Source organism: Symphalangus syndactylus, chromosome 6 (assembly GCF_028878055.3).
Source record: "Symphalangus syndactylus isolate Jambi chromosome 6, NHGRI_mSymSyn1-v2.1_pri, whole genome shotgun sequence".
Taxonomy (NCBI): Eukaryota; Metazoa; Chordata; class Mammalia; order Primates; family Hylobatidae; genus Symphalangus; species Symphalangus syndactylus.
Genome location: NC_072428.2, coordinates 28,717,372 through 28,745,014, shown reverse-complemented (window position 1 = coordinate 28,745,014; position 27,643 = coordinate 28,717,372). Strand labels below are relative to the sequence as shown.

At 39.0% G+C, this 27,643-nt stretch overlaps 1 protein-coding gene and 1 long non-coding RNA gene across 3 annotated transcripts in view; both read left to right on the top strand.

The window, feature by feature from the left end:
* Positions 1–27,643, top strand: part of LOC134736996 (uncharacterized) — a 131,525-nt gene that overhangs the window by 48,552 nt on the left and 55,330 nt on the right. The window lies entirely within an intron of this gene.
* Positions 4,845–5,320, top strand: LOC129484304 (small ribosomal subunit protein eS25-like). The gene has a single exon (XM_055282090.2). The coding sequence runs from the start codon at positions 4,884–4,886 to the stop codon at positions 5,253–5,255; it is 372 nt and encodes a 123-aa protein (XP_055138065.2). The 5' UTR covers positions 4,845–4,883; the 3' UTR covers positions 5,256–5,320.

Sequence of the window (27,643 nt, the reverse complement as noted above, 5' to 3'; positions counted from 1 at the left end):
TTATACCGCAACTTCTAGAAAAGACAAAAGTTGACAGGACATAGTGGTTGACATCTGTAATCCAAGCACTTTGGGAGACTGAGATGAGAGGATTGGTTAAGCCCAGGATTTTGAGACCAGCCTGATCAACAGTAAGACCCTATCTCTACAAAAAAAAAAAAAAAAAAAAGCAAATGGGCATGGAGGTGCATTCCTGTAGTCTCAGCTACTTGGGAGGCTGAGGTGGGAGGATTGCTTGAGCCTGAGAGGTTGAAGCTGTAGTGAGCTATGATTGCACCACTGCACTCCAGCCTGGATGACAGAGTGAAAGAAAAGATAAAATAAAAGTTGATGATGTTCTACTTTTTAATTCAATTTCTTTAATGTTAGTTTGTTCCTTTATAACCAAGCATCAATTTGGCACCTTGACCCCAATGACCTCAATCGATGGCAAAGGCTCTGCTATTTTTGTTTTCAGACAGGATTTTACTCTGTCACTTATGCTGGAGTGCAGTGGTATGATCACAGCTCACTGCAGCCTTGACCTCCTAGGTTCAAGTGATCTCCTACCTCACCTTCTGGAGTAACTGGGACTACAGGCATGTACCACCACCCCAGGCTAATTTTTTATTTTTTTGTAGAAACAGGGTCTCACTATGTTGCCCAGGCTGGGATGGGCTACTTTTGACATACCTAATGACCTCAATCTTGGTTTTAATTGTAATAAGTTTAGGAAAATATATTCTTTATTAGTAGCATTAATATGTTCACCCTTTTATTCCACACTCATATTTTAGAAAATAACTACAGAGATATAATAGATACTCATAATTGCATAAACACTGTATTAAGGTCAAAGGTGGCTACATTGTTAAAACTAAGCTGTTTTGGCCAACGAATGGCCAATTTCACCCAATGATAGCTTGAAACATTTTTCAAAAGTTCATGGATGGCTTAATACTTAGGTGGTGGGTTCACAGGTGCAGTAAACCACCATGGCACAAATTTACCTATGTAACAAACCCACACGTCTTGCGCATGTATCCTGGAACTTAAAATTAAATTAAAAATTTTAAAAAGTTCATAGATTAATGTCCAAATTCAAGTATTAAAGTAAATTTTGGAGTATAAATATGTCATTATCAAAACTCAGGGCTGCCAGTATATTTTAAAAAGGCATTGATTATCTGTAATTTTTATTTGATTGAATAGGCTGTAGCATTTTTTTTTCTTTTTTTTTAATTTTTTATTATACTTTAGGTTTTAGGGTACATGTGCACAATGTGCAGGTTTGTTACATATGTATCCATGTGCCATGTTGATTTCCTGCACCCATTAACTCGTCATTTAGCATTAGGTATATCTCCTAATGCTGTCCCTCCCCGCTCCCCCAACCCCACAACAGTCCCCGGAGTGTGATGTTCCCCTTCCTGTGTCCATGAGTTCTCATTGTTCAATTCCCACCTATGAGTGAGAACATGCAGTGTTTGGTTTTTTGTCCTTGTGATAGTTTACTGAGAATGATGTTTTCCAGTTTCATCCATGTCCCTACAAAGGACATGAACTCGTCATTTTTTATGGCTGCATAGTATTCCATGGTGTATATGTGCCACATTTTCTTAATCCAGTCTATCGTTGTTGGATATTTGGGTTGGTTCCAAGTCTTTGCTATTGTGAATAGTGCTGCAATAAACATACGTGTGCATGTGTCTTTATAGCAGCATGATTTATAGTCCTTTGGGTATATACCCAGTAATGGGATGGCTGGGTCAAATGGTATTTCTAGTTCTAGATCCCTGAGGAATCGCCACACTGACTTCCACAATGGTTGAACTAGTTTACAGTCCCACCAACAGTGTAAAAGTGTTCCTATTTCTCCACATCCTCTCCAGCACCTGTTGTTTCCTGATTTTTTAATGATGGCCATTCTAACTGGTGTGAGATGGTATCTCACTGTGGTTTTGATTTGCATTTCTCTGATGGCCAGTGATGATGAGCATTTCTTCATGTGTTTTTTGGCTGCATAAATGTCTTCTTTTGAGAAGTGTCTGTTCATGTCCTTTGCCCACTTTTTGATGGGGTTGTTTGTTTTTTTCTTGTAAATTTGTTTGAGTTCATTGTAGATTCTGGATATTAGCCCTTTGTCAGATGAGTAGGTTGCAAAAATTTTCTCCCATTCTGTAGGTTGCCTGTTCACTCTGGTGGTAGTTTATTTTGCTGTGCAGAAGCTCTTTAGTTTAATAAGATCCCATTTGTCAATTTTGACTTTTGTTGCCATTGCTTTTGGTGTTTTAGACATGAAGTCCTTGCCCACGCCTATGTCCTGAATGGTATTGCCTAGGTTTTCTTGTAGGATTTTAATGGTTTTAGGTCTAACATTTAAGTCTTTAATCCATCTTGAATTAATTTTTGTATAAGGTGTAAGGAAGGGATCCAGTTTCAGCTTTCTACATATGGCTAGCCAGTTTTCCCAGCACCATTTATTAAATAGGGAATCCTTTCCCCAGGCTGTAGCATTCTTCTATAACGATTAACTCTGTTTCTCTCTCACTTTGTCTTAACCCAAATGGTCTTCACTGTGCTCCTGGTGACAAGTTTAAGAATTCCCATTAAGATTATATCTTATATATCACTGGGCTTTCCCCCTTCCTTTTATATTTAATCCATTCATTTCCAGAAGACATTCTCTTTTGTTGTCATATTCTTCACAGGAATTATACCAAATATTAATAATAACTCATTTATTATTGTTAGCCTCAATGGTAGAGTTACCATATAATTTCTTACCTACATCAGAAAATGTGTGAGAGTGTAAGGGAACACTATTAATTGTTACTTTCTTATATTAAAATATCAAATTCACCGTTGTTATCTGTCTTAATTAGGGTCTTTATTTGCAACAAACATAAATCCACTGAAATTAACTTAAGTAAATGAAGAATTTATTGGAAGGGATGGGGATGGCTTATTAAACCCTAGAATAAGAAATGAAGCTGAGACTTTTGAGGATCTGAACCCAGCACATGGAAAGCCAAGAGCTTGACATGTTGCTCTCTGCTTTTGAGGGGTCATAGATTACTAACTTAGTGATTAAGTCCATGCCTTTTTTAGGAGCCATAAGTAATGAACCATTCTCAGAATGAAGAGATCAAGGACGCCATGAGGTGCCTTTCAATTACCATTATATAAATATTTATTGCTGTCGCAGTTCATTTTTCACGTTTTCACAAATGCCCGTAATTTGCCAGATAAGCATGCTGCAATGTACATAGTAGATGATGAGTAAACATTTGTTGAATGAGTATTATAACTCACTTTTAGAATGCTGTCACATTCCTTCTTTTATATGAAGATGTGACAGTGACATCTGTCCCTCCATTGACTGATTATGCACATCAATATTGCCCTGGGCAGGATTGATGTGACTGATCTGACACTTTATCTTTGTGTTCTCTGCAGACTTTAATTTTCCACCGAACACATGAAAATCTTAGAAGATCAAATAACACTAGTCTAGGATAATTATCTTCAAAAACCATTTGATTAGTTTTCTTTGAAAGTCAGGCTTACTGACTTGAAAAAACAATTTCTTTTAAGTAATTGAGCAGTTTGAATTAATTAAAAGTCTGAATTAACATAATCTGCCACAATAGACTTCATTTAAATTTTTTTTGTAGAAATTACAAAAGTGCCAGGATAATGCTTTGAGTGATATCCTTGTGGTGAGATTAGGTCAATAAAAAGCTGGAGAAAACAGCCAGAAGTTTCTTAGCACAATTGTTCTATACCAGACCCTCCCTGGCTCCTGTCTGGGGTTTTTCCCTCCCCTTATTGTTCCTGATCAGAATTGGTCCTGGGACCCTGGTCTTTGGATCTGCTTTCCTCCCAGCATCTTAGCAAGTCCTTTCTGATTCCCACCCAAACTCTTCTACTCCCATTACCAACAATTCCAACTGGCTTTCTAGCATCTATCTTTAAATATCTCTTGACATCCCTTTGTGAAAACATTAACTGTTGCCTCTACTACATGATTTAGCTCCGCCTCCCACACTACAGACTAAGACTAATTACCAATTATGCACTGCTGGTAAAGATTTGGTTCCTAATTGTGAGGATACATTGTTTTTGTTTTTGTTCGTTTGTTTGTTTTTTGTTGTTGTTGATGTTGTTGAGATGGAGTCTCACTCTATTGCCCAGGCTGGAGTGCAGCAGCACAATCTCGGCTCACTGCCACCTCTGCCTCCCAGGTTCAAGCAATTCTCCTGCCTCAGCCTCCCAAGTAGCTGGGACTACAGGCGCATGCCACAACACCTGGCTAATTTTTATATTTTTAGTAGAGATGAGATTTTTGCCATGTTGGCCAGGCTGGTCTTGAACTCCCGATCTCAGGTTATCTGCTCGCCTCTGCCTCCCAAAGTGCTGAGATGACAGGCGTGAGCCACCGCACCCAGCCTCATTGTTCATCGTTAATATATTTCCAAGCATGGATCTTTGTATCTGCTCTAATGAAGAGATACAACTCGTTTATTATTGTTAGCATCAAAAGTAGAGTTACCATATAATTTCTTACCTACATCAGAAAATATGTAAGAGTGAAAGGGAACACTATTAATAATTACACTGGAATAACAGATGCACATCAGGATTGCCCTGGGCAAACTAGGACTATTGTCACCCTAATCATTACTGATTATCTGGCTTCTCTAGGAAAATATTTTGTTTCTGTATTGAGATTCATTTATTTTTCTTCATGTGTTTAAATCTCTTTTTGAGTTTGCTAATTCCTGGAAATAAGCAATTCAGTAAGTAGATTAGAGATCAGTCTTATTGAAATGCTCTTTAGTCCTTTTTGTCTGACATCTTAGCAAGGCTGCAGTGTCTGCTGCTGCTCTCCGAGCTTCGCAATGCCGCCCAAGGATGGCAAGAAGAAGGACGCTGGAAAGTCGGCCAAGAAAGACAAAGACCCAGTTAACAAATCCGGGGGCAAGGACAAAAAGAAGTGGTCCAAAGGCAAAGTTCGGGACAAGCTCAATAACTTAGTCTTGTTTGACAAAGCTACCTATGACAAACTCTGTAAGGAAGTTCCCAGTTATAAACTTATAATCCCTGCTGTGGTCTCTGAGAGACTGAAGATTCTAGGCTCCCTGGCCAGAGCAGCCCTTCAGGAGCTCCTTAGTAAAGGACTTATCAAACTGGTTTCAAAGCACAGAGCTCAAATAATTTACACCAGAAATACCAAGGGCAGAGATGGTCCAGCTGCTGGTGAAGATGCATGAATAGGTCCAACCAACTGTACATTTGGAAAAATAAAACTTTATTAAATAAAAAAAAAAAGAAGAAATGCTCTTTAAAAGCGAACAGATGCTATGCCAAAACCTTAGACTTTCAAAACTAAGGAACATTTGACATTTTACAAATACTTGACATGGACACTTTTCTTTTAAAAGTAAGGAATTGATTACCTTGTCAGAAGGAGTTACCTACTTTTTTCTTTATTCACAAATAATTACTAGTTTATGTACATTAGGATGGCATTAAGTCTTTAGGTTTTTTTTTATTAGAAGCCCCTGTGACGTAGACCAGTATGGACCATAATATAAAGTTCTGTAATAGAAACATGCATCCAAAATTGACTAAGTAGTTTTGTCTCGTTTATGTAGCAATTTCTAAATTTTTAAGTTTTGGATAATTCTTTATATATGCATTATATACATATATATTTATAGAATATCTGAATTGATAATTACCTCACAAACCATCTAATTCGGTGGTTTCCCCCCTTGGCTGCATATCTGAATATTTGGAGAGCTTTAAAAAAATACTGTCTTTCCTATCTCCAGAAATTCTAATTTAAGTGGTCTGGGATGGAACCCAGGCATAGACATTAAAAAAAAATGCCTCAGGTGATTCTCATGAGCAGTCAGGGCTGAGGCGTCTCTGATTTAATTCAACCCTGGTGTTTCACATCTGAGAAAATTGAGGCCCCTTTTACTTAGCTGTCACTGTGGGTTAACAATCTAAATATCCCTGTGAATCTCTAGATGTTTTTAAAAGGGCTCTGCAAATGTGACATCACCTTCTTTATTTAGAACTGATCGTAATTTTTATGGCTTCCAACAGATGTCTTGGTTTCTTGAATTATCCTTTCACGTCATGGGGCTTCTAAGGCACTTGCTGCCAAAGGAGCCGGAAGGTATGCCTCTTTTTCTGTTCTCCAGGTAGTAGAGCATATTTTAGCTTTTTATTTCTTGCCAGTATTCTTGCTTCAGTTTCTTCATTTATCTGTTGTCCACTAAAGTTTGTCTTCTAATACTTTGGATTATGTGGATTACATGCCTGAAGATGTCAAACTTCAAAAATACTTCTCTTTTGCCTTTATAATTGAATGATAGTTTAGCTCAGGGGTCAGCAAATTATGGCCCAAGGGCCAAATCCAATAAGCTGCCTGTTTTTATAAAGTTTTATTAGAACACAACCATGCCCATTGATTTATGTGTTGTCCACAGCTGCTTTCTGGCACAACAGCAGAATTGAGTAGTTGTGACAGAAACTGTACGAGCCACAAAGCTGAAAATATTTACCATCCGGTCCTTTAAAAGTTTTCTGACTGGTTAGCTAATTAAATTCTCTGGACTGCAAGAAATTTGTAGGCATTGCGCCTCTATCTTCTAAAGGTAAATAAAGCTGTAGAGATATCAGAGGTCAACTTGATTCCCACCTACATTTCCATTACCTACATTAATGACTTGATATTTTTGCATGATTAAAGGGTTTTTTCCTTTATCTCTGAAATCTCATAACTTTTAGGCTAATCTTAGTGTCACTTATTCTTCATCAGTTTTTCTTATCACACTGTACATTTGATTCTTTTTTGTTATTTTTGAATGTTGTTTTGAACACCTATAATCCAAGGATGCCAGTTATCTACATTGTCATTTAACTTTGATAGGCTTGTATAGTTCTATCTTTTTTCATGTATATTCCTATTGCTTCCTTTTTAGCCCCGTATTCTGTATATCTTATAGTATTTTCAGTAATGCCTATTCATCTTTTCCCTGGCTCTTGTATCTCTGCTTTAAGATTGTTAAAAATTCTTAAAATATATGACAATATGCTTGATCATAATTTTGTCTGCCTGGTGACAACATTTTTTTTTTTAAAAAACAAATGTTCCTTCTTCATCTGCCATTTGTTTTTTCTGTTTCCTTCCTCCTTTTTTTCTTGCTATATCTTTACATAGTTTGTATACTGGTTTCTTTTTAATCACTGCTTATCTTTCAGTGAGATAAGTTCTTTCTGACTATTTGCAGGAGATAGGACAGGGTTATGTTCTGAGCTATAAAGAATTTTCTGTGGTTCATGGTTGTGGCATAAACTACTAATTGCATCCTTCAATGCTCGTTTCTCCTTTCTTCTAAAACAATAGAAACCAGGTTCTATTCATTGTCCCTGTGCTCAGCTATAGCCCTAAAATTCTCAACTTTCCTTGCAGGGGGTTATAGCCATGTGACTAATGTTTGTCCAAGAATATATAAAGCAAAAGTGTTGAGTTGGCTTTTGGGTAAGTACCTTAAATGTAGGAGGAGAATGGAGGCTTCTTCCTCATCTCTGCAGCCTAGAATATGGATTTAATGACCAGAGCTCCAGAAGCCATCTAAAACCATGAGGTGTGCTTGAAGATGGAAGCCATGTACACTGGCTTCCTGATGACACCATGAAGCCACTATACAAATCTTATTCCTGGAAATTTTTAAACAAAAACTAGTTTTTTTGAGATATAACTTATATATACAGTTCACCCGTTGAAAGTGTACAATCCAGTGGTTTTTAGTTTGTTCACAGAGTTGTGCAACCATCACCACAATAAATTTTAGAACATTTGAAATTCTTTCAAATGAGAGAAAAATAATCATGTTAAAGTTTCTTGGATTTTTTTTGTTACGTAGTTGAACTTCATCTTAACTGATATGGTAATAAAGCTTTTTATAACACAGAGTTGTGTGACTGTGAGTATGTGGGTATGCAAGAGAATCGCTTTGCCTTTATTTTTTCACTGCTTACCAAAAGTGCCAGCTTGGAGTTCAGGATCTTCCTCTATCCTGCCTCATCTCACCAATAACTTGCTTCCTGCTGAAATGTCATGTCTGTGCGGTTCTACTTTCAGTCCCAGCTTTCCTACTTCTCTAAGGTGCCAAACAAGCACCAAAGAAGTTTCCCCTCTAAGCCTGCATGTTCCAACACCATTGTTTAGACAAGGAATTGGTGGTTGCTGTCCCACTTCTTAGGAGAGCACATGCTCTGCAGGGTTGTCTGGGCTCTACCTTTTCTGGTGGGTCCTGGCTTTGTCTTCCCCATGGGCCAATTTAATGGGCTCTTCCCACTGTGGTCTTCCCAGTAGACTCTGCATTAGGCAGCCCCTTCCTCACAGAGCATGGTTCAGATTTACAGTCATTTCCTAGTTTTCTCAAGGATGGAACTTGCATTCTGTTTTCCTTCTTCTGCGTGTTGCAGTGTGACTTTGGAGAAGAGAAAGGAGACAGATGTTTCTACTCCACCATTTTAAAACCAGAAGTCTCCTTGCTTAATTTTAAAATAACTCCTTTTTATTTATTTAGCAAAGGATATATGGTCACCGATCAGTGGTAACTACTATTAACATTTTGAAGAATATTTTTCCAAATTTTCTCTCCCTCAATCTCTCTCTCTCTCTCTCTCTATCTATATTAACCTATTTAATTTCTGGAAAACATGATATGGAATTATTAAATAGTCTACAACTTTATTTTTAATTGGCCTTTGGCATCTCAGTGTATGAATATACCATGAATTATTAATCAGTCCCCTAGTTTGGGCCACAGGGTTGAAGAGCATTACCTCAACTCTAGTGGTGAGGTTGAAATAATTACTGAGCTCTAGGCTCTCATATGAACATAGGCACAAAAGGCCACAGACTTTCAAGGACTGGGATACCTGCTCTGCTGGGGGTTGCCAACATCGTAAGACCCAATGGCCCTCTCTATTTCCCATTGAAGTCTTTTAAAAAATACTTTTAAAATTTTAAACCAATTTTAGACTTATGAAATAGTAAAAGTAGTACAGAATTCCTTATATTCCTTACCCCATGTTCCTTAAAGTTAACATCTTACATAAGCATAATAAAATGATCAGGAACAGGATATTAACCTTGGTACAATACTGGCAACTAAACAGCAGACCCTATTTGAATTTCATCAATGTTTTCATTAATGCCTGTTTTCTGTACTAGGATGCTAACAATGATCCCAGATTGCATTTATTTGTTATTTCTCCTTAGTTTCTTTCAGTCTATAACAGTTCCTCAGTCTTTCCTGTTTTTTTTTTTTTTTTGTGACATTCACACTTTTAATAAGTACCAGTCAGTTAATTTGTAGAATGTCATTCAATTTGGAATGTTTTCTCATGATTGGATTGAGGCTGTGTGTTTGAGGCAAGAGCACTACAAAAATATACCTGTATCTTTCTCAAGGTATCATTATCCAGGAGTAATGATGTTGATATGTCTTATTGCTGGTGATGTTTATCTTGATCAGTTGTTTAAGTCGGTGTCTGATCAGTTAGGCAAAATTAATGTTTTTTAGCCACACAGTGGCCTATCAAGACACTATCTCCCATATTTACTTAGGATAGTTACCCATCGATTTCAGTGTGGTTATGTTATTCATTTGTGTATGATTAGGTTCATTTGTTAGTGTTTCTACTCGGTTCTGGGTTCTCCTTTCCTTGCATCCTGGTTGATTTTAAGTTTTTGTTTATTTTGAGGATATGTGAAGGGTTTGTGAAACTGTGGTTCTAAGAGTCAGAGCTATACAAAAATAGTACTTAGAGAAGTGTGACTCCCTCCTCATCCCTAAAACTCTGTTTCCATTCACCTCTTTTCTCCTCTTTTTCCACTTGCTTCCTTAGGTAACCACACTACTAAGCTTCTATTTATCCTTCTTTCAGATCTTTTGCACAAAAGAGCAGACACCTTTGTATTTTCTATCTTCTTCTTATGTCCTAGAGATACTCTTTCGGGCCTTGCTTTTTTCACTTAAGAGTATGTCCTGGAAATCATGCCATGCCTGTTCAGAGACCTTCTTCATTCTTTTTTTACCACTGCATAGTATTTCATGGCGCGGATGTATCATAGTTTATTCAACTACTTTACTATGTATGGGCATTTGGGTTGCTTCCAGTATTGTACAGCTACAAACAAAGCTGCAATGAATAACCTTGTATATATGTATTATGTATTGTTGAAAGTATATCTTTGGGGTAGATTCCTAGAAGTGGGATTGCTGGGTTGAAAGGTAAAAATGTATGTAGTTTTGTTAGGTATTGCCAGATTTATTTCCAGAAGGGTTGTACCCTTTACATAATTGGTACATAAAACCCATAAAAATGACTTTTTCTTCACAGCCTCACCAACAGAATGTGTTGTCAAGTTTTTAAACTTTAACCAGTCTGGTGAGAAATGATACTCAGTGTGTTTTAATTTGTATTTCTCTAATTATGAATGAATTTCAGCATTTTCCCATATATCTGAAGGCCATTTTTAATGTCCAGTTTTTGCGAATTGCCCATTCATATCTTTCCCCATTTTTTATTTATTTAATTTTAATTTTTTTTTTTGAGACAGAATTTCTCTACTGCCTATGCTGGAATGCACTGGTGTGATCATGGCTCGTGGCAGCCTCCAACTCCTGGGCTCAAGTGATCCTTTTGCCTTGGCTTCCCCAGTAGCTGGAACTATAGGGACATACCACCGTGCTCTGTTATTGTTATTATTTTTTTGGTAGTGATGGGGGTCTCACTATTTTGCTCAGGCTGGTCTTGAATTCCTGGGCTCAAGTGATCCTCCTTCCTTGGCCTCCCAAAGTGCTGGGATTACAGGTATGACACACCATGCCTGTCCTCCTATTTTTTAAATTGAGTTTTCAGTCTTTTGTATCTCAGTTATTAGGAGTTCTTCATATGTTAAAACTATTAGCCCTTTGTCTGTCGTACATGTTGTAAATCTTTTCTCTCCGTTTTGTCAGTTGCTTTTTGACTTTCTTTGTGGTGCTTTTGTTATGTAAAATATTTTTTATTTTTAAGTAGTAAAATTTATCAATTTTGTTTTTTATTGCCTCTGATTTTTAAAAATTATTATTATACTTTAAGTTTTAGGGTACATGTGCACAATGTGCAGGTGTGTTACATATGTATCCATGTGTCATGCTGGTGTGCTGCACCCATTAACTTGTCATTTAGCATTAGGTATATCTCCTAATGCTCTCCCTTCCCCCTCCCCCGACCCCACAACAGTCCCCGGAGTGTGATGTTCCCCTTCCTGTGTCCATGTGTTCTCATTGTTCAGTTCCCACCTATGAGTGAGAACATGCGGTGTTTGGTTTCTTGTCCTTGCGATAGTTTACTGAGAATGATGGCTTCCAGTTTCATCCATGTCCTTACAAAGGACATGAACTCATCATTTTTATGGCTGCATAGTATTCCATGGTGTATATGTGCCACATTTTCTTAATCCAGTCTATCGTTGTTGGACATTTGGGTTGGTTCCAAGTCTTTGCTATTGTGAATCATGCTGCAGTAAACATACGTGTGCATGTGTCTTTATAGCAGCATGATTTATAGTCCTTTGGGTATATACCCAGTAATGGGATGGCTGGGTCAAATGTTATTTCTAGTTCTAGATCCCTGAGGAATCGCCACACTGACTTCCACAATAGTTGAACTAGTTTACAGTCCCACCAACACTGTAAAAGTGTTCCTATTTCTCCACATCTTCTCCAGCACCTGTTGTTTCCTGACTTTTTAATGATGGCCATTCTAACTGGTGTGAGATGGTATCTCACTGTGGTTTTGATTTGCATTTCTCTGATGGCCAGTGATGATGAGCATTTTTTCATGTCTTTTTTGTCTGCATAAATGTCTTCTTTTGAGAAGTGTCTGTTCATGTCCTTTGCCCACTTTTTGATGGGGTTGTTTGTTTTTTTCTAGTAAATTTGTTTGAGTTCATTGTAGATTCTGGATATTAGCCCTTTGTCAGATTAGTAGGTTGTGAAAATTTTCTCCCATTTTTTAGGTTGCCTGTTCACTCTGATGGTAGTTTCTTTTGCTGTGCAGAAGCTCTTTAGTTTAATTAGATCCCATTTGTCAATTTTGGCTTTTGTTGCCATTGCTTTTGATGTTTTACACATGAAGTCCTTGCCCATGCCTATGTCCTGAATGGTATTGCCTAGGTTCTCTTCGAGGGTTTTTATGGTTTTAGGTCTAACATTTAAGTCTTTAATCTATCTTGAATTAATTTTTTTATAAAGTGTAAGGAAGGGATCCAGTTTCAGCTTTCTACATGTGGCTAGCCAGTTTTCCCAGCACCATTTATTAAATAGGGAATCCTTTTCCCATTGCTTGTTTTTGTCAGGTTTGTCAAAGACAGATAGTTGTAGATATGCGGCATTATTTCTGAGGGCTCTGTTCTGTTCCATTGATCTATGTCTCTGTTTTGGTACCAGTACCATGCTGTTTTGGTTACTGTAGCCTTGTAGTATAGTTTGAAGTCAGGTAGCGTGATGCCTCCAGCTTTGTTCTTTTGGCTTAGGATTGACTTGGCGATGCGGGCTCTTTTTTGGCTCCATATGAACTTTAAAGTAGTTTTTTCTGATTCTGTGAAGAAAGTCATTGGTAGCTTGATGGGGATGGCATTGAATCTATAAATTACCTTGGGCAGTATGGCCATTTTCACGATACTGATTCTTCCAACCCGTGAGCATGGAATGTTCTTCCATTTGTTTGTATCCTCTTTTATTTCATTGAGCAGTGATTTGTAGTTCTCCTTGAAGAGGTCCTTCATGTCCCTTGTAAGTTGGATTCCTAGGTATTTTATTCTCTTTGAAGCAATTGTGAATGGGAGTTCACTCATGATTTGGCTCTCTGTTTGTCTGTGACTGGTGTACAAGAATGCTTGTGATTTTTGTACATTGATTTTGTATCCTGAGACTTTGCTGAAGTTGCTAATCAGCTTAAGGAGATTTTGGGCTGAGACAATGGGGTTTTCTAGATATACAATCATGTCATCTGCAAACAGGGACAATTTGACTTCCTCTTTTCCTAACTGAATACCCTTTGTTTCCTTCTCCTGCCTGATTGCCCTGGAGAGAACTTCCAACAGTATGTTGAATAGGAGTGGTGAGAGAGGGCATCCCTGTCTTGTGCCAGTTTTCAAAGGGAATGCTTCCAGTTTTTGCCCATTCAGTATGATATTGGCTGTGGGTTTGTCATAAATAGCTCTTATTATTTTGAGATACATCCCATCAATACCTAATTTATTGAGAGTTTTTAGCATGAAGAGTTGTTGAATTTTGTTAAAGGCCTTTTCTGCATCTATTGAAATAATCATGTGGTCTTTGTCTTTGGTTCTGTTTATATGCTGGATTACATTTATTGATTTGCGTATGTTGAACCAGCCTTGCATCCCAGGGATGAAGCCCACTTGATCATGGTGACTAAGCTTTTTGATGTGCTGCTGGATTCGGTTTGCCAGTATTTTATTGAGGATTTTTGCATCAATGTTCATCAAGGATATTGGTCTAAAATTCTCTTTTTTGGTTGTGTCTCTGCCAGGCTTTGGTATCAGGATGATGCTGGCCTCATAAAATGTGTTAGGGAGGATTCCCTCTTTTTCTATCGATTGGAATAGTTTCAGAAGGAATGGTACCAGTTCCTTCTTGTACCTCTGGTAGAATTCAGCTGTGAATCCATCAGGTCCTGGACTCTTTTTGGTTGGCAAGCTATTGATTATTGCCACAATTTCAGAGCCTGTTATTGGTCTATTCAGAGATTCAACTTCTTCCTGGGTTAGTCTTGGGAGGGTGTATTTGTTGAGGAATTTATCCATTTCTTCTAGATTTTCTAGTTTATTTGCATAGAGGTGTTTGTAGTATTCTCTGATGGTAGATTGTATTTCTGTGGGATCGGTGGTGATATCCCCTTTTTCATTTTTTATTGTGTCTATTTGATTCTTCTCTCTTTTCTTCTTTATTAGTCTTGCTAGCAGTCTATCAATTTTGTTGATCTTTTCAAAAAACCAGCTCCTGGATTCATTAATTTTTTGAAGGGTTTTTGTGTCTCTATTTCCTTCACTTCTGCTCTGATTTTAGTTATTTCTTGCCTTCTGCTAGCTTTTGAATGTGTTTGCTCTTGCTTCTCTACTTCTTTTAACTGTGATGTTAGGGTGTCAATTTTGGATCTTTCCTGCTTTCTCTTGTGGGCATTTAGTGCTATAAATTTCCCTCTACACACTGCTTTGAATGTGTCCCAGAGATTCTGGTATGTTGTGTCTTTGTTCTCGTTGGTTTCAAAGAACATCTTTTTTTCTGCCTTCATTTCGTTATGTAGCCAGTAGTCATTCAGGAGCAGGTTGTTCAGTTTCCATGTAGTTGAGCGGTTTTGAGTGAGTTCTTAATCCTGAGTTCTAGTTTGATTGCACTGTGGTCTGAGAGACAGTTTGTTGTAATTTCTGTTCTTTTACATTTGCTGAGGAGAGCTTTACTTCCAACTCTGTGGTCACTTTTGGAATAGGTGTAGTGTGGTGCTGAAAAAAAATGTATATTCTGTTGATTTGGGGTGGAGAGTTCTGTAGATGTCTGTTAGGTCCCCTTGGTGCAGAGCTGAGTTCAATTCCTGGGTATCCTTGTTAACTTTCTGTCTCACTGATCTGTCTAATGTTGACAGTGGGGTGTTAAAATCTCCCATCATTATTGTGTGGGAGTTTAAGTCCCTTTGTAGGTCACTCAGGACTTGCTTTATGAATCTGGGTGCTCCTGTGTTGGGTGCATATATATTTAGGATAGTTAGCTCTTCTTGTTGAATTGATCCCTTTACCATTATGTAATGGCCTTCTTTGTCTCTTTTGATCTTTGTTGGTTTAAAGTCTATTTTATCAGAGACTAGGATTGCAAACCCTGCCTTTTTTTGTTTTCCATTTGCTTGGTAGATCTTCCTCCATCCCTTTATTTTGAGTCTGTATGTGTCTCTGCACGTGAAATGGGTTTCCTGAATACAGGACACTGATGGGTCTTGACTCCTTATCCAGTTTGCCAGTCTGTGTCTTTTAATTGGAGCATTTAACCCATTTACATTTAAAGTTAATATTGTTATGTGTGAATTTGATCCTGTCATTATGATGTTAGCTGGTTAATTTTGCTTGTTAGTTGATGCAGTTTCTTCCTAGCCTCGATGATCTTTTTCTGCCCTGTTTTCTCTCCATTTTTGTAGTTTTTTCTACTTTTGGTCTTTGATGATGGTGATGTACAGATGGGTTTTTGGTGTGGGTGTCCTTTCTGTTTGTTAGTTTTTCTTCTAACAGACAGGACCCTCAGCTGCAGGTCTGTTGGAGTTTGCTAGAGGTCCACTCCAGACCCCGTTTGGCTGGGTGTCAGCAGCGGTGGCTGCAGAACAGCGGATTTTCGTGAACCACAAATTCAGCAGTCTGATCGTTCCTCCAGAAGTTTTGTCTCAGAGGAGTACCCGGCCGAGTGAGGTGTCAGTCTGTCCCTACTGGGGGATGGCTCCCAGTTAGGCTGTTCGGGGGTCAGGGACCCACTTTAGGAGGCAGTCTGCCCATTCTCAGGTCTCGAGCTGCGTGCTGGGAGAACCACTACTGTCTTCAAAGCTGTCAGACAGGGACATTTAAGTCTGCAGAGGTTACTGCTGACTTTTTGTTTGTCTGTGCCCTACCCCCAGAGGTGGAGCCTACAGAGGCAGGCAGGCCTCCTGGAGTTGTGGTGGGCTCCACCCAGTTCGAGCTTCCTGGCTGCTTTGTTTACCTAAGCAAGCCTGGGCAATGGCGGGCGCCCCTCCCCCAGCCTCGCTACTGCCTTGCAGTTTGATCTCAGACTGCTGTGCTAGCAATAAGCGAGACTCCGTGGGCGTAGGACCCTGTGAGCCAGGTGCGGGACACAATCTCCTGGTGTGCTGTTTTCCAAGCCCGTTGGAAAAATGCAGTATTAGGGTGGGAGTGACCTGATTTTCCAGGTGCCGTCTGTCACCCCTTTCTTTGACTAGGAAAGGGAACTCTCTGACCCCTTGTGCTTCCCGAGTGAGGCAATGCCTCGCTCTGCTTCGGCTCGCGCACAGTGCGCTGTACCGACTGTCCTGCATCTACTGTTTGGCACTCCCTAGTGAGATGAACCCGGTACCTCAGATGGAAATGCAGAAATTACCTGTCTTCTGTGTCGCTCATGCTGGGAGCTGTAGACCAGAGGTGTTCCTATTCGGCCATCTTGGCTCCACCTGCCTCTGATTTTTTTTTTTATTTTTTATTGCCTTGGGATTTTGAGTCATCCTTAGAAAACTTATCCCTACACTGAGATTAAAAATGAGTTTGCCCATAGTTTCTTCTAGTACTTTCATATTTTTATTTTTAAATATTTAGATCCCTAATTTATTTGAAATTTATAAATATGGATGATGTGAGAGATGGATCTAATTTTGTCTTTCTCCAAATGTCTACCCAGGACTATTTGTTTAAGAGTGTCCATCTTTACCCCAGTGATTTGAGCTTATAAATGAGAACATGGTATTTTGTTTTCTGTTCCCGCATTAATTCTCTTGGAATAATGGCCTCCAGCTGCATCCATGTTGCTGCAAAGGATGTGATTTCATTCCTTTTATGACTGTATAGTATTCTATGGTATATATGTACTATATTTTCTTTAATTCACTGTGGATGGACACCTCGGTTGATTTCATGTCCTTGCTATTGTGAATAGTGCTGTGATGAACACACAAGTGTATGTGTCTTTTTGGTGGAACAACCTATTTTCTTTTGGATATATACCGAGTATTGGCATTGCTGAGTTGATTGGTGGCTCTGTTTTAAGTTTTTTGAAAAATCTCAGCCGGGGAAAGTGGCTGATGCCTATAATCCCAGCACTTTGGGAGACTGAGGTAGGTGGGTCACTTGAGGTCAGGAGTTCCAGACCAGACCAGCCTGCCAACATGGCAAAATCCCATCTCTATAAAAATACAAAAATTAGCTGGGTGTGGTGGCACATGCCTGTAATCCCAGCTACTCAGGAGGCTGAGGCAGGAGAATCACTTGAACCTGGGAGGCGGCAGTTGCAGTGAGTCCAGACCATGCTACTGCACTCCACCCTGGGCAAAAGAGTGAGATTCCATATTTAAAAAAAAATTATCAAAACTGCTTTCCACAGTGGCTGAACTAATTTACATTCTCATCAACAGTGTATAAGCATTCCCTTTTCTCCACAGCCCTGCCAGCCTTTGTTTTTTGACTTTTTAGTGATAACCATTTTGACTGCTATGACATGGTATCTCATTGTGGTTTTGATTTGCATATCTCTGATGATTACTGATGTGGAGCATTTTCCCATATATCTGTTGGCCACTTATGTGTCTTCTTTTTAGAAGTGTCCATGTCTTTTGCCCACTCTTTAATGAGTTTTTTTCTTATTCAGTTTTTTAGGTTCCTTATAGATTCTGGATATTAGACATTTGTTGGATGCATAGTTTGTGAGTATTTTCTCCCATTCTGTAGGTTATCTCTTTACTCTGTTGATAGTTTCTTTTGCTGTGCAGAAGCTCTTTAGTTTAATTAGGTCCCACTTGTCAATTTTTGTTTTTGTTGCAATTGCTGTTGAGGACTTAGTCATAAATTCTTTCCCAACGCTGATGTCCAGAATGGTGTTTTCTAGGTTTTCTTCTAGGATTCTTAGAGTTTGAGGTCTTACATTTAAATCTTTAATTCATTTTAATTTTTGTAAATGGTAAAAGGTAGCAGTCTGGTTTCATTCTTCTGCATATGGCTAGCTAGCTATCCCAGGACCATTTATTGAACAGGAAGTCCTTTCTCCATTGCTTATTTTTGTGGATTTTGTTGAAGATCAGATGGCTGTAGGTTTGCAGCTTTATTTCTGGGTTCTCTATTCTGTTTCATTGGTCGGTGTGTCTGTTTTTGTACCAGTACAATGCTGCTTTGGTTACTGTAGCCTTATAGTCAGGTAATGTAACTTTGAAGTCAGGTAATATGATGCCTCTGGCTTTATTCCTTTTTGCTTAGGAGTGCTTTGGCTATTTGGGCTCTTTTCTGGTTCCATGTGAATTTTAGAATAGTTTTTTTCTAATTCTGTGAAAAATGACATTGGTAGTTTGATAGGAATAAGTGCTGAATCTGCAGATGGCTTTGAGCTGTATGGCCGTTTTAACAGTATTAATTCTTCCAATCCATGAGGTTGGAATGTTTTTCCATTTGTTTGTGTAATCTGTGATTTCTTTCAGCAGTGAGAAGACTGACATCTTCATACTGTTGACTTACCTAAACCAAGAACATTTTATTTTAATTTTTTTCAGTTTTTCTGGAGTAATTTACAATTTTTTTGTGGAGTCTTTTGGTTGATCTAGAACTAGGAAAAGACTGTCCTAGGCCATAAGCGGTCAGGAAAGAAAAAAATACACTAGAAAATGTATCAAGGATCTGGTAAATCTACTTACATTGTCTCACAGTTCTTCACAACCACTCTGTAAAGTAGGCATTGTTAGCTACATTTTACAAATGGTTATAAGGAGCCTTAAGTATTAAATAAATAAAAAGTGGTCAATAGTGAAGGGAGGATATAAATTTATGTGCCTGTATGTCTCCACTCCATATATTATTTGCAAGAGCATGCCAGGTAATGGAACATCTAGGGAAGGAAGCATTGATAATAAAGTTTAAAATCTTCAGAATGAGGCTAGAATGGTGGTTAGCTTAGATCCAGTATTGGAACCCAGTGTTGAGCCTGGTATTTAGTTCTGCACACTTGACTTTTAGAGGGACATGGCTAGGCTCGGATAGCAAAAAGATTTCACCCTCTTATTAACACTAATTGATTGATCAGAGCTAGAGAGCTGTGCTGAAATTGGTTACAAGACTTCATCTGGGCATATTAGCAAAGGATGTAGGGATCAATATGCAATGTTTTCCATGAGTATGAAGATAGGGAAATGGGGTGTGTCAGCTGTCAGTCAACCTTGGGCTATACAACAAGTCCAAAGGGAAGTGACAAAGATGGGGTGGGAACTTTATAAGCATGCCATGGAATGGAAGGTTTGAAATCCAGGGTTGGGATGGAGGAAGTTTTGCTAGCTTTTTTTTTTTTTTTTTTTAAACGTTTGAAAAAAAAGTCATGTCAACTTTTTATGTGTGATTCCTGTGGTTAGAACAATGATATTGTATAGAGTGCCAACTCAGGTTCCATAGAAGGAAGAACTTTTCTAATAATCAGAGTTGCCTAAATATGGAGGAAAATGGCCTGGCAGTGATCATGTACTTGCTGAATTTTCAGTGTGACATAGACATTGAGAGTTCAGGCTTTGGGATCATACGATCATGGGTTACTTGTGTTGAATATATTACAGAAGTCAAATCACTCCATTTTATATATCCTAACCCTCTAGAGCATGATGTAGGACTTATTTTACATTTATTTGTGTGATCCTTTGCTTAAAATACATTTTCCCAGCACATGAGTACTCCAATGATGGCAGTGACTGTTTTGCTCATAGTACCTGGCACAGAATAAATGCTCAATAAATGTTTGCTGAATGAATGAATGAATGAATGTAGGTTTGTCACTCTCAGTTGTTCCCTCCTGGGAGCTACTATCAATCTTGTGCTTGAGTCACTTGCTTTGATGTGCCAAAATATGTTAACCAATAGGGGCCCCAAGAGACACAGAAGTCACAGAATGGTGACACTCATGCTCTGTGTCCCTGATGCCAGTTTCACTCATGGATCAAGGAGGGATGAGGCAGGGGAGGAGGGATGTTCAGAAGATAAGTGAGGGAGGGGTGGTAATCTCTTGATAGTTGTTCTTTCAGACTTTGCACTTCCCTTTTAGAAACCTCATCATACTTCTATTAGTTGTTGAATATTGTCTTTTCTACTAGATCCTCCCTGTTCAATTTCTAATTTTCCTGTTATGCAGTATGCCCCATGAGGGTAGGGACCATGTTTTCCTTAATTATTTCTGTAACCCAAGCACCTAGAACAGTGCCTGGTGTATAGTAAATACTCAATAAATTTTTGTGAGATGAATAAATAAATAAATGAAATGTGGTCTAGAATCTGTGTGCCCAATAAAGTAGTATATGAGATATTAGGACATGCAATACACAGTCTCTGTTTTCAAGTTGCTTGTGGCCTAGGTAGATACTTAGGAATATGCAGACAAAACTCTAATACACAAAGAAAAAAGGCACTGAAGCAGAAATTAAGTTTAAATCTTTGCCCGCAGTGATTTGCCTGTGAATAGGATTTCAGTGACCAATAAAAATTACCCTGCTCCTTTATGGTGAGTTGTCACAAAGTGTATGTGCCCCTGCCTTTTCTTGTATCTTCTAGTAGCAAAAGAACACAAGGCTGCAACTTAAAAGTCCAGCATGTAGTCTCTTCGGTTTCCCTCAACTGTGACAGGTTAGTGGGGAGCAATAATTCAAAAGGAACTTTCTAGAGGTAATCTTGCAAAATTCTTAGAAAAATCTAAATTGCAAAGTGAATATACAAGGGGGTAATTGTGCAAGCATCTTCAGCCCAAGATGCTTCAAAAATACTGAGTCATCACCAAGGCCAGAAAAATAGACCTTATCTTATATAACCACACATTGAACTTAAAATATGGAAAGGGAAATTAAAAATTTTTTGCATATTACACAAAACAAGTCCCTGAGAAGCCAGAGAATGATATCTTGGCTAAAGGAGTATTTGATGTTATTTGAACTGTAAATTTTTAGGAATTTAATATTGATTACAGTTATATGCAAAGAGGACATGAGGAATGTGATGGGCTGCCATCAGCCAGGAGAGACTGTTGTACTTAGAACCATAAGAAACGTGTGAGTGGTCAGGGTGCTGAAAGAATAGGACTGAAATGGGCTGTCAAGAATGCATGAATGATTAATATGTAAGTGCAGTGATGTGGATTGGAATATATTGCAAATTAGATTGAGTGGGAAAAGTGGGAGGGGAGACTTAGTGCCTCTAAATGTATGTGGGATTGTTTTAATATCATGCATTAATAGATACTAGCCATATCCATTAAGAGGTTGTCACCAAGACTCATCAATTTTTCTTACCTTATATTTCTTGTATTCTCTCTTCATTTCCTCTGCCTTTTCTCTAGTTTGGACCACACATTTAATGTCTTGGCTATTTCAATAGTTTTCCAGTTAATCAACATGACTAGTATTCCCCAAATTGGGTTGACAACATCTAAAACCACCAGGTCAGTATTTCTAAAACAGCCACTTTTCTATCTTAATCCTTCATTGTCCTTCTCCCCAGCCCCCCAATATTACCCAGAATAGTGGATTTCAAACTGTGTCCTACGATCATACATAGTATGCTCCAGAAAGAGAGATTGTTTTTACTCAACGAATATCTTTCTATCATTTAGCACAATGTGGAGGCAGAAGAAGTATTCAATGAATATTTGTTGAATGAGTGAACGAGGTGGCTCATTGGTTGCTGGGAAATGGAATTAGAGAAAGACAAGAAATTGGATTCTGGGGCTTCTACTTCCTCTCAAATCAGCAACTCCATTATTATCTGCTTATTATGTAGGTGTTTTGAGTAAGTTTTGTCTGAAAAAGAGTCCTGTTGCTCTAAGTATTTGAAAGCCAATTAACTAAAAATATTTTAACTCTTACACCTAACATACAAATCCTAAATTAATCTTTCAAAGGAACCTGCTAGTACTCCCCAAAATACAGAGAATATAATGTGGTTTGTTGTTGTGGTTGTTGCCGCTGCTGGTTTTTCTTTTTTTGACCAGCAATCCTCTCCAAAACCCCATGGGTCTATGGGGCTGCCATATTTGTTATTATATGATCCCATTCCTGAGAAACAGGTTTTGACTCAGGCCTGGCCAGTTGTAATGTCTTGACATCCAGGCCTGAATTTGTTTGTGGGTAGGTACCTGACCCCAGCTGGGCTATTTGTTTTCCTTTCCTGGGATTTTAAACAGTTTTTATCAGAAACCAAGCAATAACAATCTGATCATTTCTGTGGCTAACATTTTTCCCCCAGTGGCTAACATTAAGAGAAACTCTTCATGATCAGATTTCCCAGTGTTTGGAGAAGCAATCTAGAGTGGAAGAGTCAGAAGCAAAGATCCAGAAAGATGGAGACATGAGAGACAGAGAGAGCATCCTACTGGTGTTTGAGTTCATTTCCAAGGCTGTCGAAGGTTGAGTTTTACTGAAACAGTCCCTGTGATAGAATTTGGGGTGTAGGATATTTATTAGTGACCAACACTTATGGAAAGGAGGAGGAAAAAGCAAGATTGGGAAGGGGAAGAAACTGAACTCAATGCAAGTCTGACAACTCCACAGAGAATTATGGAGCCTAATAAGTCCATTGAGCATAAATGGCCCATTGAAATTGTGCTGCATGGGCTGAGATGTTCTGGCCTTTATACTTCCACAGGGATTAGTCACTGGATATGGGCTACCCAGGGAAGGGCAAGCTCTTGGACAAGGCAAGTCTCAGCAGCTGAGGCAAACCCTGAAGTAGATGATAGATGAAGGCTGTCTACTGACCACATGGCCAGCATCTGGGAAAACATATTGTTCTGTGAAAGGGTATCTGAGCGGCACTTCTCCATGTCCACCATGTAGGCCCACCTTTACCCTGCCTTCAACATGTTTGATCTTCAACTTCTTATTTTAATGATGTGAGATACTCCAATATGCTTCCAATACATTTCCTTTTTTTTTTTTTTGGTTTTTCGCATTCTTTTTTTATTATGATTATACTTAAGCTCTGGGATACATGTGCAGAATGTGCAGGTTTGTTACGTAGCTATACACGTGCCATGGAGATTTGCTGCACCTATCAACCCATCATCTATATTAGGTATTTCTCCTAATGTTATCCCTCCCCTAACCCCCCACGCCCCTCATAGGCCCTAGTGTGTGATGTTCCCTTTCCTGTGCCCATGTGTTCTCATTGTTCACCTCCCACTTATGAGTGAAAACATATGGTGTCTGGTTTTCGGTTCCTGTGTTAGTTTGCTGAGAATGATGGTTTCCAGCCTCATCCATGTCCCTACAAAGGACATGAACTCATCCTTTTTTATGGCTGCATAGTATTCCATGGTGTACATGTGCCACATTTTCTTAATCCAGTCTATCATTGATGGGCATTTGGGTTGGTTCCAAGTCTTTGCTATTGTGAATAGTGCTGTAATAAACATACGTGTGCATGTGTCTTTATAGTAGAATGATTTATAATCCTTTGGGCATGTACCCAGTAATGAGATTGCTGGATCAAATGGTATTTGGTTCTAGATCCTTGAGGAATTGCCACACTGTCTTCCACAATGGTTCAACTAATTTACACTCCCACCAACAGTGTAAAAGCATTCCTATTTCTGTACTTCCTCTCCAGCATCTGTTGTTTCCTAAATTTTTAATGATCACCATTCTAACTGGCATGAGATGGTATCTCATTGTGGTTTTGATTTGCATTTCTCTAATGACCAGTAACGATGAGCTTTTTTTCATGTTTGTTGGCCGCATAAATGTCGTCTTTTGAGAAGTGTCTGTTCATATCCTTCACCGACTTTTTGATGCCCTTGTTTGTTTTTTTCTTGTAAATTTGTTTATGCTTCTTGTAGATTCTTGATATTAGCCCTTCATCATATGGATAGATTGCAAAAATTTTCTCCCATTCTGTAGGTTGCCTGTTCACTCTGATGATCGTTTCTTTTGTTGTGCAGAAGCTCTTTAGTTTAATTAGATCTCATTTGTCAATTTTTGCTTTGGTTGCCGTTGCTTTTGGTGTTTTAGTCATGAAGTCTTTGCCTATGCCTATGTCCTGGGTGGTATACATTTCCATTTTTTAAAAAATCAAGGTCAAGTTAGATTTTTCTCACTTGCTATTAACATCCTGACTGATACCCTTCAGCCAGATTGCCCTCCAGAATACTCTTCTATCCTTTTGGTTTTGGAATACGTGTGTGTGTGTGTGTGTGTGTGTGTGTTTCTCTACTGCTAAGTTCTGAATGTTGGTGCCTTCTCCAAATTCATACGTTGGAACTGGAAAACCAATGTGATAGTATTAAGAGGTGGAGCCTTGGCCAGGCGCAGTGGCTCAAGCCTATAATTCCAGCACTTTGGGAGGCCAAGGCGGGTGGATCACGAGGTCAGGAGTTCGAGACCAGCTTGACCAACATGGTGAAACCCCATCTCTACTAAAAATACAAAAATTAGCTGGACATGGTGGCAGGCACCTGTAATCCCAGCTTCTCAGGAGGCTGAGGCAGGAGAATTGCTTGAAGCCAGAAGGCGGAGGTTGCAGTGAGCCGAGATCGTGCCACTGCACTCCAGCCTGGGCAACAAGAGCGAGACTCCACCTCAGGAAAAAAAAAAAAAAACAAAGAGGTGGAGGCTTTGGGAAGTGAGTAAATAAATCATGCAGGTTCCACCCTCATGGATGAGATTAGCACTCTTACACAACAGCCTTCAATGGACTCCCTTGTTCCTTCTGCCACATGAGGACACAGGTAGAAGGCGTAGTTCATGAAGCAGACATTGAATCTGCTGCACCATGATCTTGGACTTCCCAGGCTCCAGAACTATGAGAAATAAATTTCTGTTGTTTATAAACTGCCCAGTCTAAGGTGTTTTGTTACAGCATCCTGAATGGACTAGGACATCTATACAGTCATTCGTGCAACAAATACTTCCAGTGTACCCACCACGATTCAGGCAAGAATCTAAACCCTCCCTTTCCTAAAGCTTCAGCCCATTGCCTTTCTTTGCACACGACTCCTTATGAAGTTTGCTCTCCTTTGAATGACAATAGCACTCACATTCCTCATCACCTCTACCATTCGTCCAGCACTACTTTGTTTTCCATTGGACGACTAACCTCTGGCAGAACTGTTTTTTGTGACAGTTTTATGAAATAATGGGTCTCAAATGAAGGATGGGGTGAGAAAAATTCCATGGGACTTTGTCCCAACCTCTAAGGATGTTGTTCACTACATTGCAGTGTTCTTTCTACAAGACCCTCAGGAGATATTTCTTTTCTATCTCAATATCAGTACCACATATGCTTCTGAATAACTGCTTGGTTTTTATCTCACTACCTTGTGAACTGTGCAACTGGCTAAATTTCTCTTTTCACATTGGCTGCTAGAGAACTCAAGCCAAACTTGCACACTCTTAGCAAATGTGTAACATACTGTGTCAGATGCCAGTAACTGTTGCCTCCAGGTCATTGAGACTGAGGACATGATTGTTTGTTTAGGTGTGTTGATATGGTTTGGCTGTGTCCCCACCAAAATCTCGCCTTGAGTTGTAATAATCCTCACGTGTCAAGCATGGAGCCAGGGGGGGATAATTGAATCATGGGGGCACTTTCCCCCATACTGTTCTCATGGTAGTAAATAAGTCTCAGGAGATCTGACGGTTTTATAGAGGGGCATTCCCCTGCACAAGCTCTTTTGCCTGCTGCCGTGTAAGATGTCCCTTTGCTCTCCGACTTTGTCTTCCACCATGATTGTCAGGCCTCCCCAGCCATGTAGAATTGTGAGTCCATTAAACCTCTTTCCTTTATAAGTTACCCAGTTTTGGTTATGTCTTTATTAGCAGCTTGAGAACAGACCAATACATGGGGTTTCTTAAAAATTTAACCGGGCCAGGCACAGTGGCTCACGCTTGTAATCCCAGCACTTTGGGAGGCTGAGGTGGGTGGATCACGAAGTCAGGAGATCGAGACCATCCTGGCCAACATGGTGAACCCCCGTCTCTACTAAAACTGCAAAAAATTAGCCAGGCGTGGAGACATGCGCCTGTAGTCCCAGCTACTCGGAAGGCTGAGGCAGGAGACTTGCTTGAACCCAGGAGTTGGAGGTTGCTGTGAGCCAAGATTGCACCACTGCACTCTAGCCTGGGCGACAGAGTGAGACTCCGTCTCAAAAAAAAATAAATAAATAAATAAATAAATAAAATAAGTTAACCTAAATGCATTGAGGTTGGGCATAGAGTCTTGGTTGCCTCAAATATACTCACCCCCTGTCGTAAACATCACTTGTCACTTCATATATGTATGCACATGCTGGCCCCCTTGAAGTAATTTGATTTTAATATTCTTCCTCTATAGGTTGCATTAAAAAAATTTTAAGAATAATATTTTAAATTTAACCCACCATATTCAAAATGTTATCGTATCAACTTGCAATCAATGCAGAAAAAAAAAGTATTAATGAGATGTTTTTCATTTTTTTGTACTAAACCTTTGGAGTCCGATGTGTTTTTTATTGTTGTAAAACATATATAACATAAAATTGACCTTTTAACCATTTTTAAGTATACAGTTTACTGACATTAAGTACATTCGCATTATTGTGCAACCATCACCACTATCTACCAGCAGAACTTTTTCATCTTTCCAAGAGAAAACTCCATACCATTAAACAATAACTCCTCATACTCCCCTTCCCCCAGCCCATGGCAACCACCATTCTATTTTCTGTCTCTGTGAATTTGACTACTCCATATACCTCATATAAGAGGAATTGTACACCATTTGTCCTTTTGCGTCTAGCTTATTTTACTCAGCATAATGTCCTCAAGATTCATCAGTGTTGTGGCATGTGTAAGAACCTCCTTCCTTTTAAGGCTGAATAATACTTGATTTATATATGTTCCATATTTTGTTTATCTATTCATCTATGATTTCCATTTTTATATTAGCCAATTTTATGTTGTTGCCCTTGTTTTCTCTGTAAACTGCCTTTAATTATTTTATGAACAGTGTGCAGCTTAAATACATTCATAGTTTTCATCTTCAATAAGACAATAAGCTCCTTAAAGATAGTGTCCAGCACATGTTTAGCACAAAGGAGATGTTTGACACATGTGTTCACTGGCATAAGTAACACTCTGTTCTAACCTGTGGGTGAGGTGAATGCAGTGGGGAGTCAGGAGATACCTGCACCTTGGCTGGGGGTGATGCAGAACACAGAACATTTGTGTCCCTGTGTCCAAGCCTTTGGTAATCTTATCTATATGTTCTATGCTCCTGCATTTACTTTTCTTCCCCAACATCTTTTTAATGATCATTTTAATAACAGTACTGTCAACATATATTACACTGAAAATGCTGAAAGGAGTCTCTTTGGGAGGAGGCACACAGGCTGAAAAATGGCTCTTCTTATTTTCCTCTCCTTCCTATTCCAGCCTCAACTGCTGTTCGTGGTGGAGACAACCACTGTGGGACCAGAGTAGATTAAAATATAAGACTGCTTTAATGGTAAAAAGTTTCCCAGTATTCAAATTCACTGAAAAATGCCCTTAAGCTTTAAAATATAGAGATATAATTCAGTGATTTTCGGGGAAAACCTTTAAACAGCTATCTAAAAAGAAAAGTTTGGAAAGAACCTATAATCAGAGCCTGGTTGTCCCAGGAGGTAAGGTTATATGGGCATGGTGGTTTCTTGTGCGGTATAACTAAAGAACATGAAAGTCCTTCTGACCTTACACCCAGCAGGCCAGGAGAATTTTCCCTTGTGTAGTGACACTTGATTGGCATTCATGCCAAAAGGCTCTTGTGAAATGGTTGCCTGAGCAGAGTGAG

Bases quoted from the DNA above. Each gene is read 5' to 3' on its own strand.
- LOC129484304 (XM_055282090.2), top strand. From the start codon at position 4,884: ATGCCGCCCAAGGATGGCAAGAAGAAGGACGCTGGAAAGTCGGCCAAG.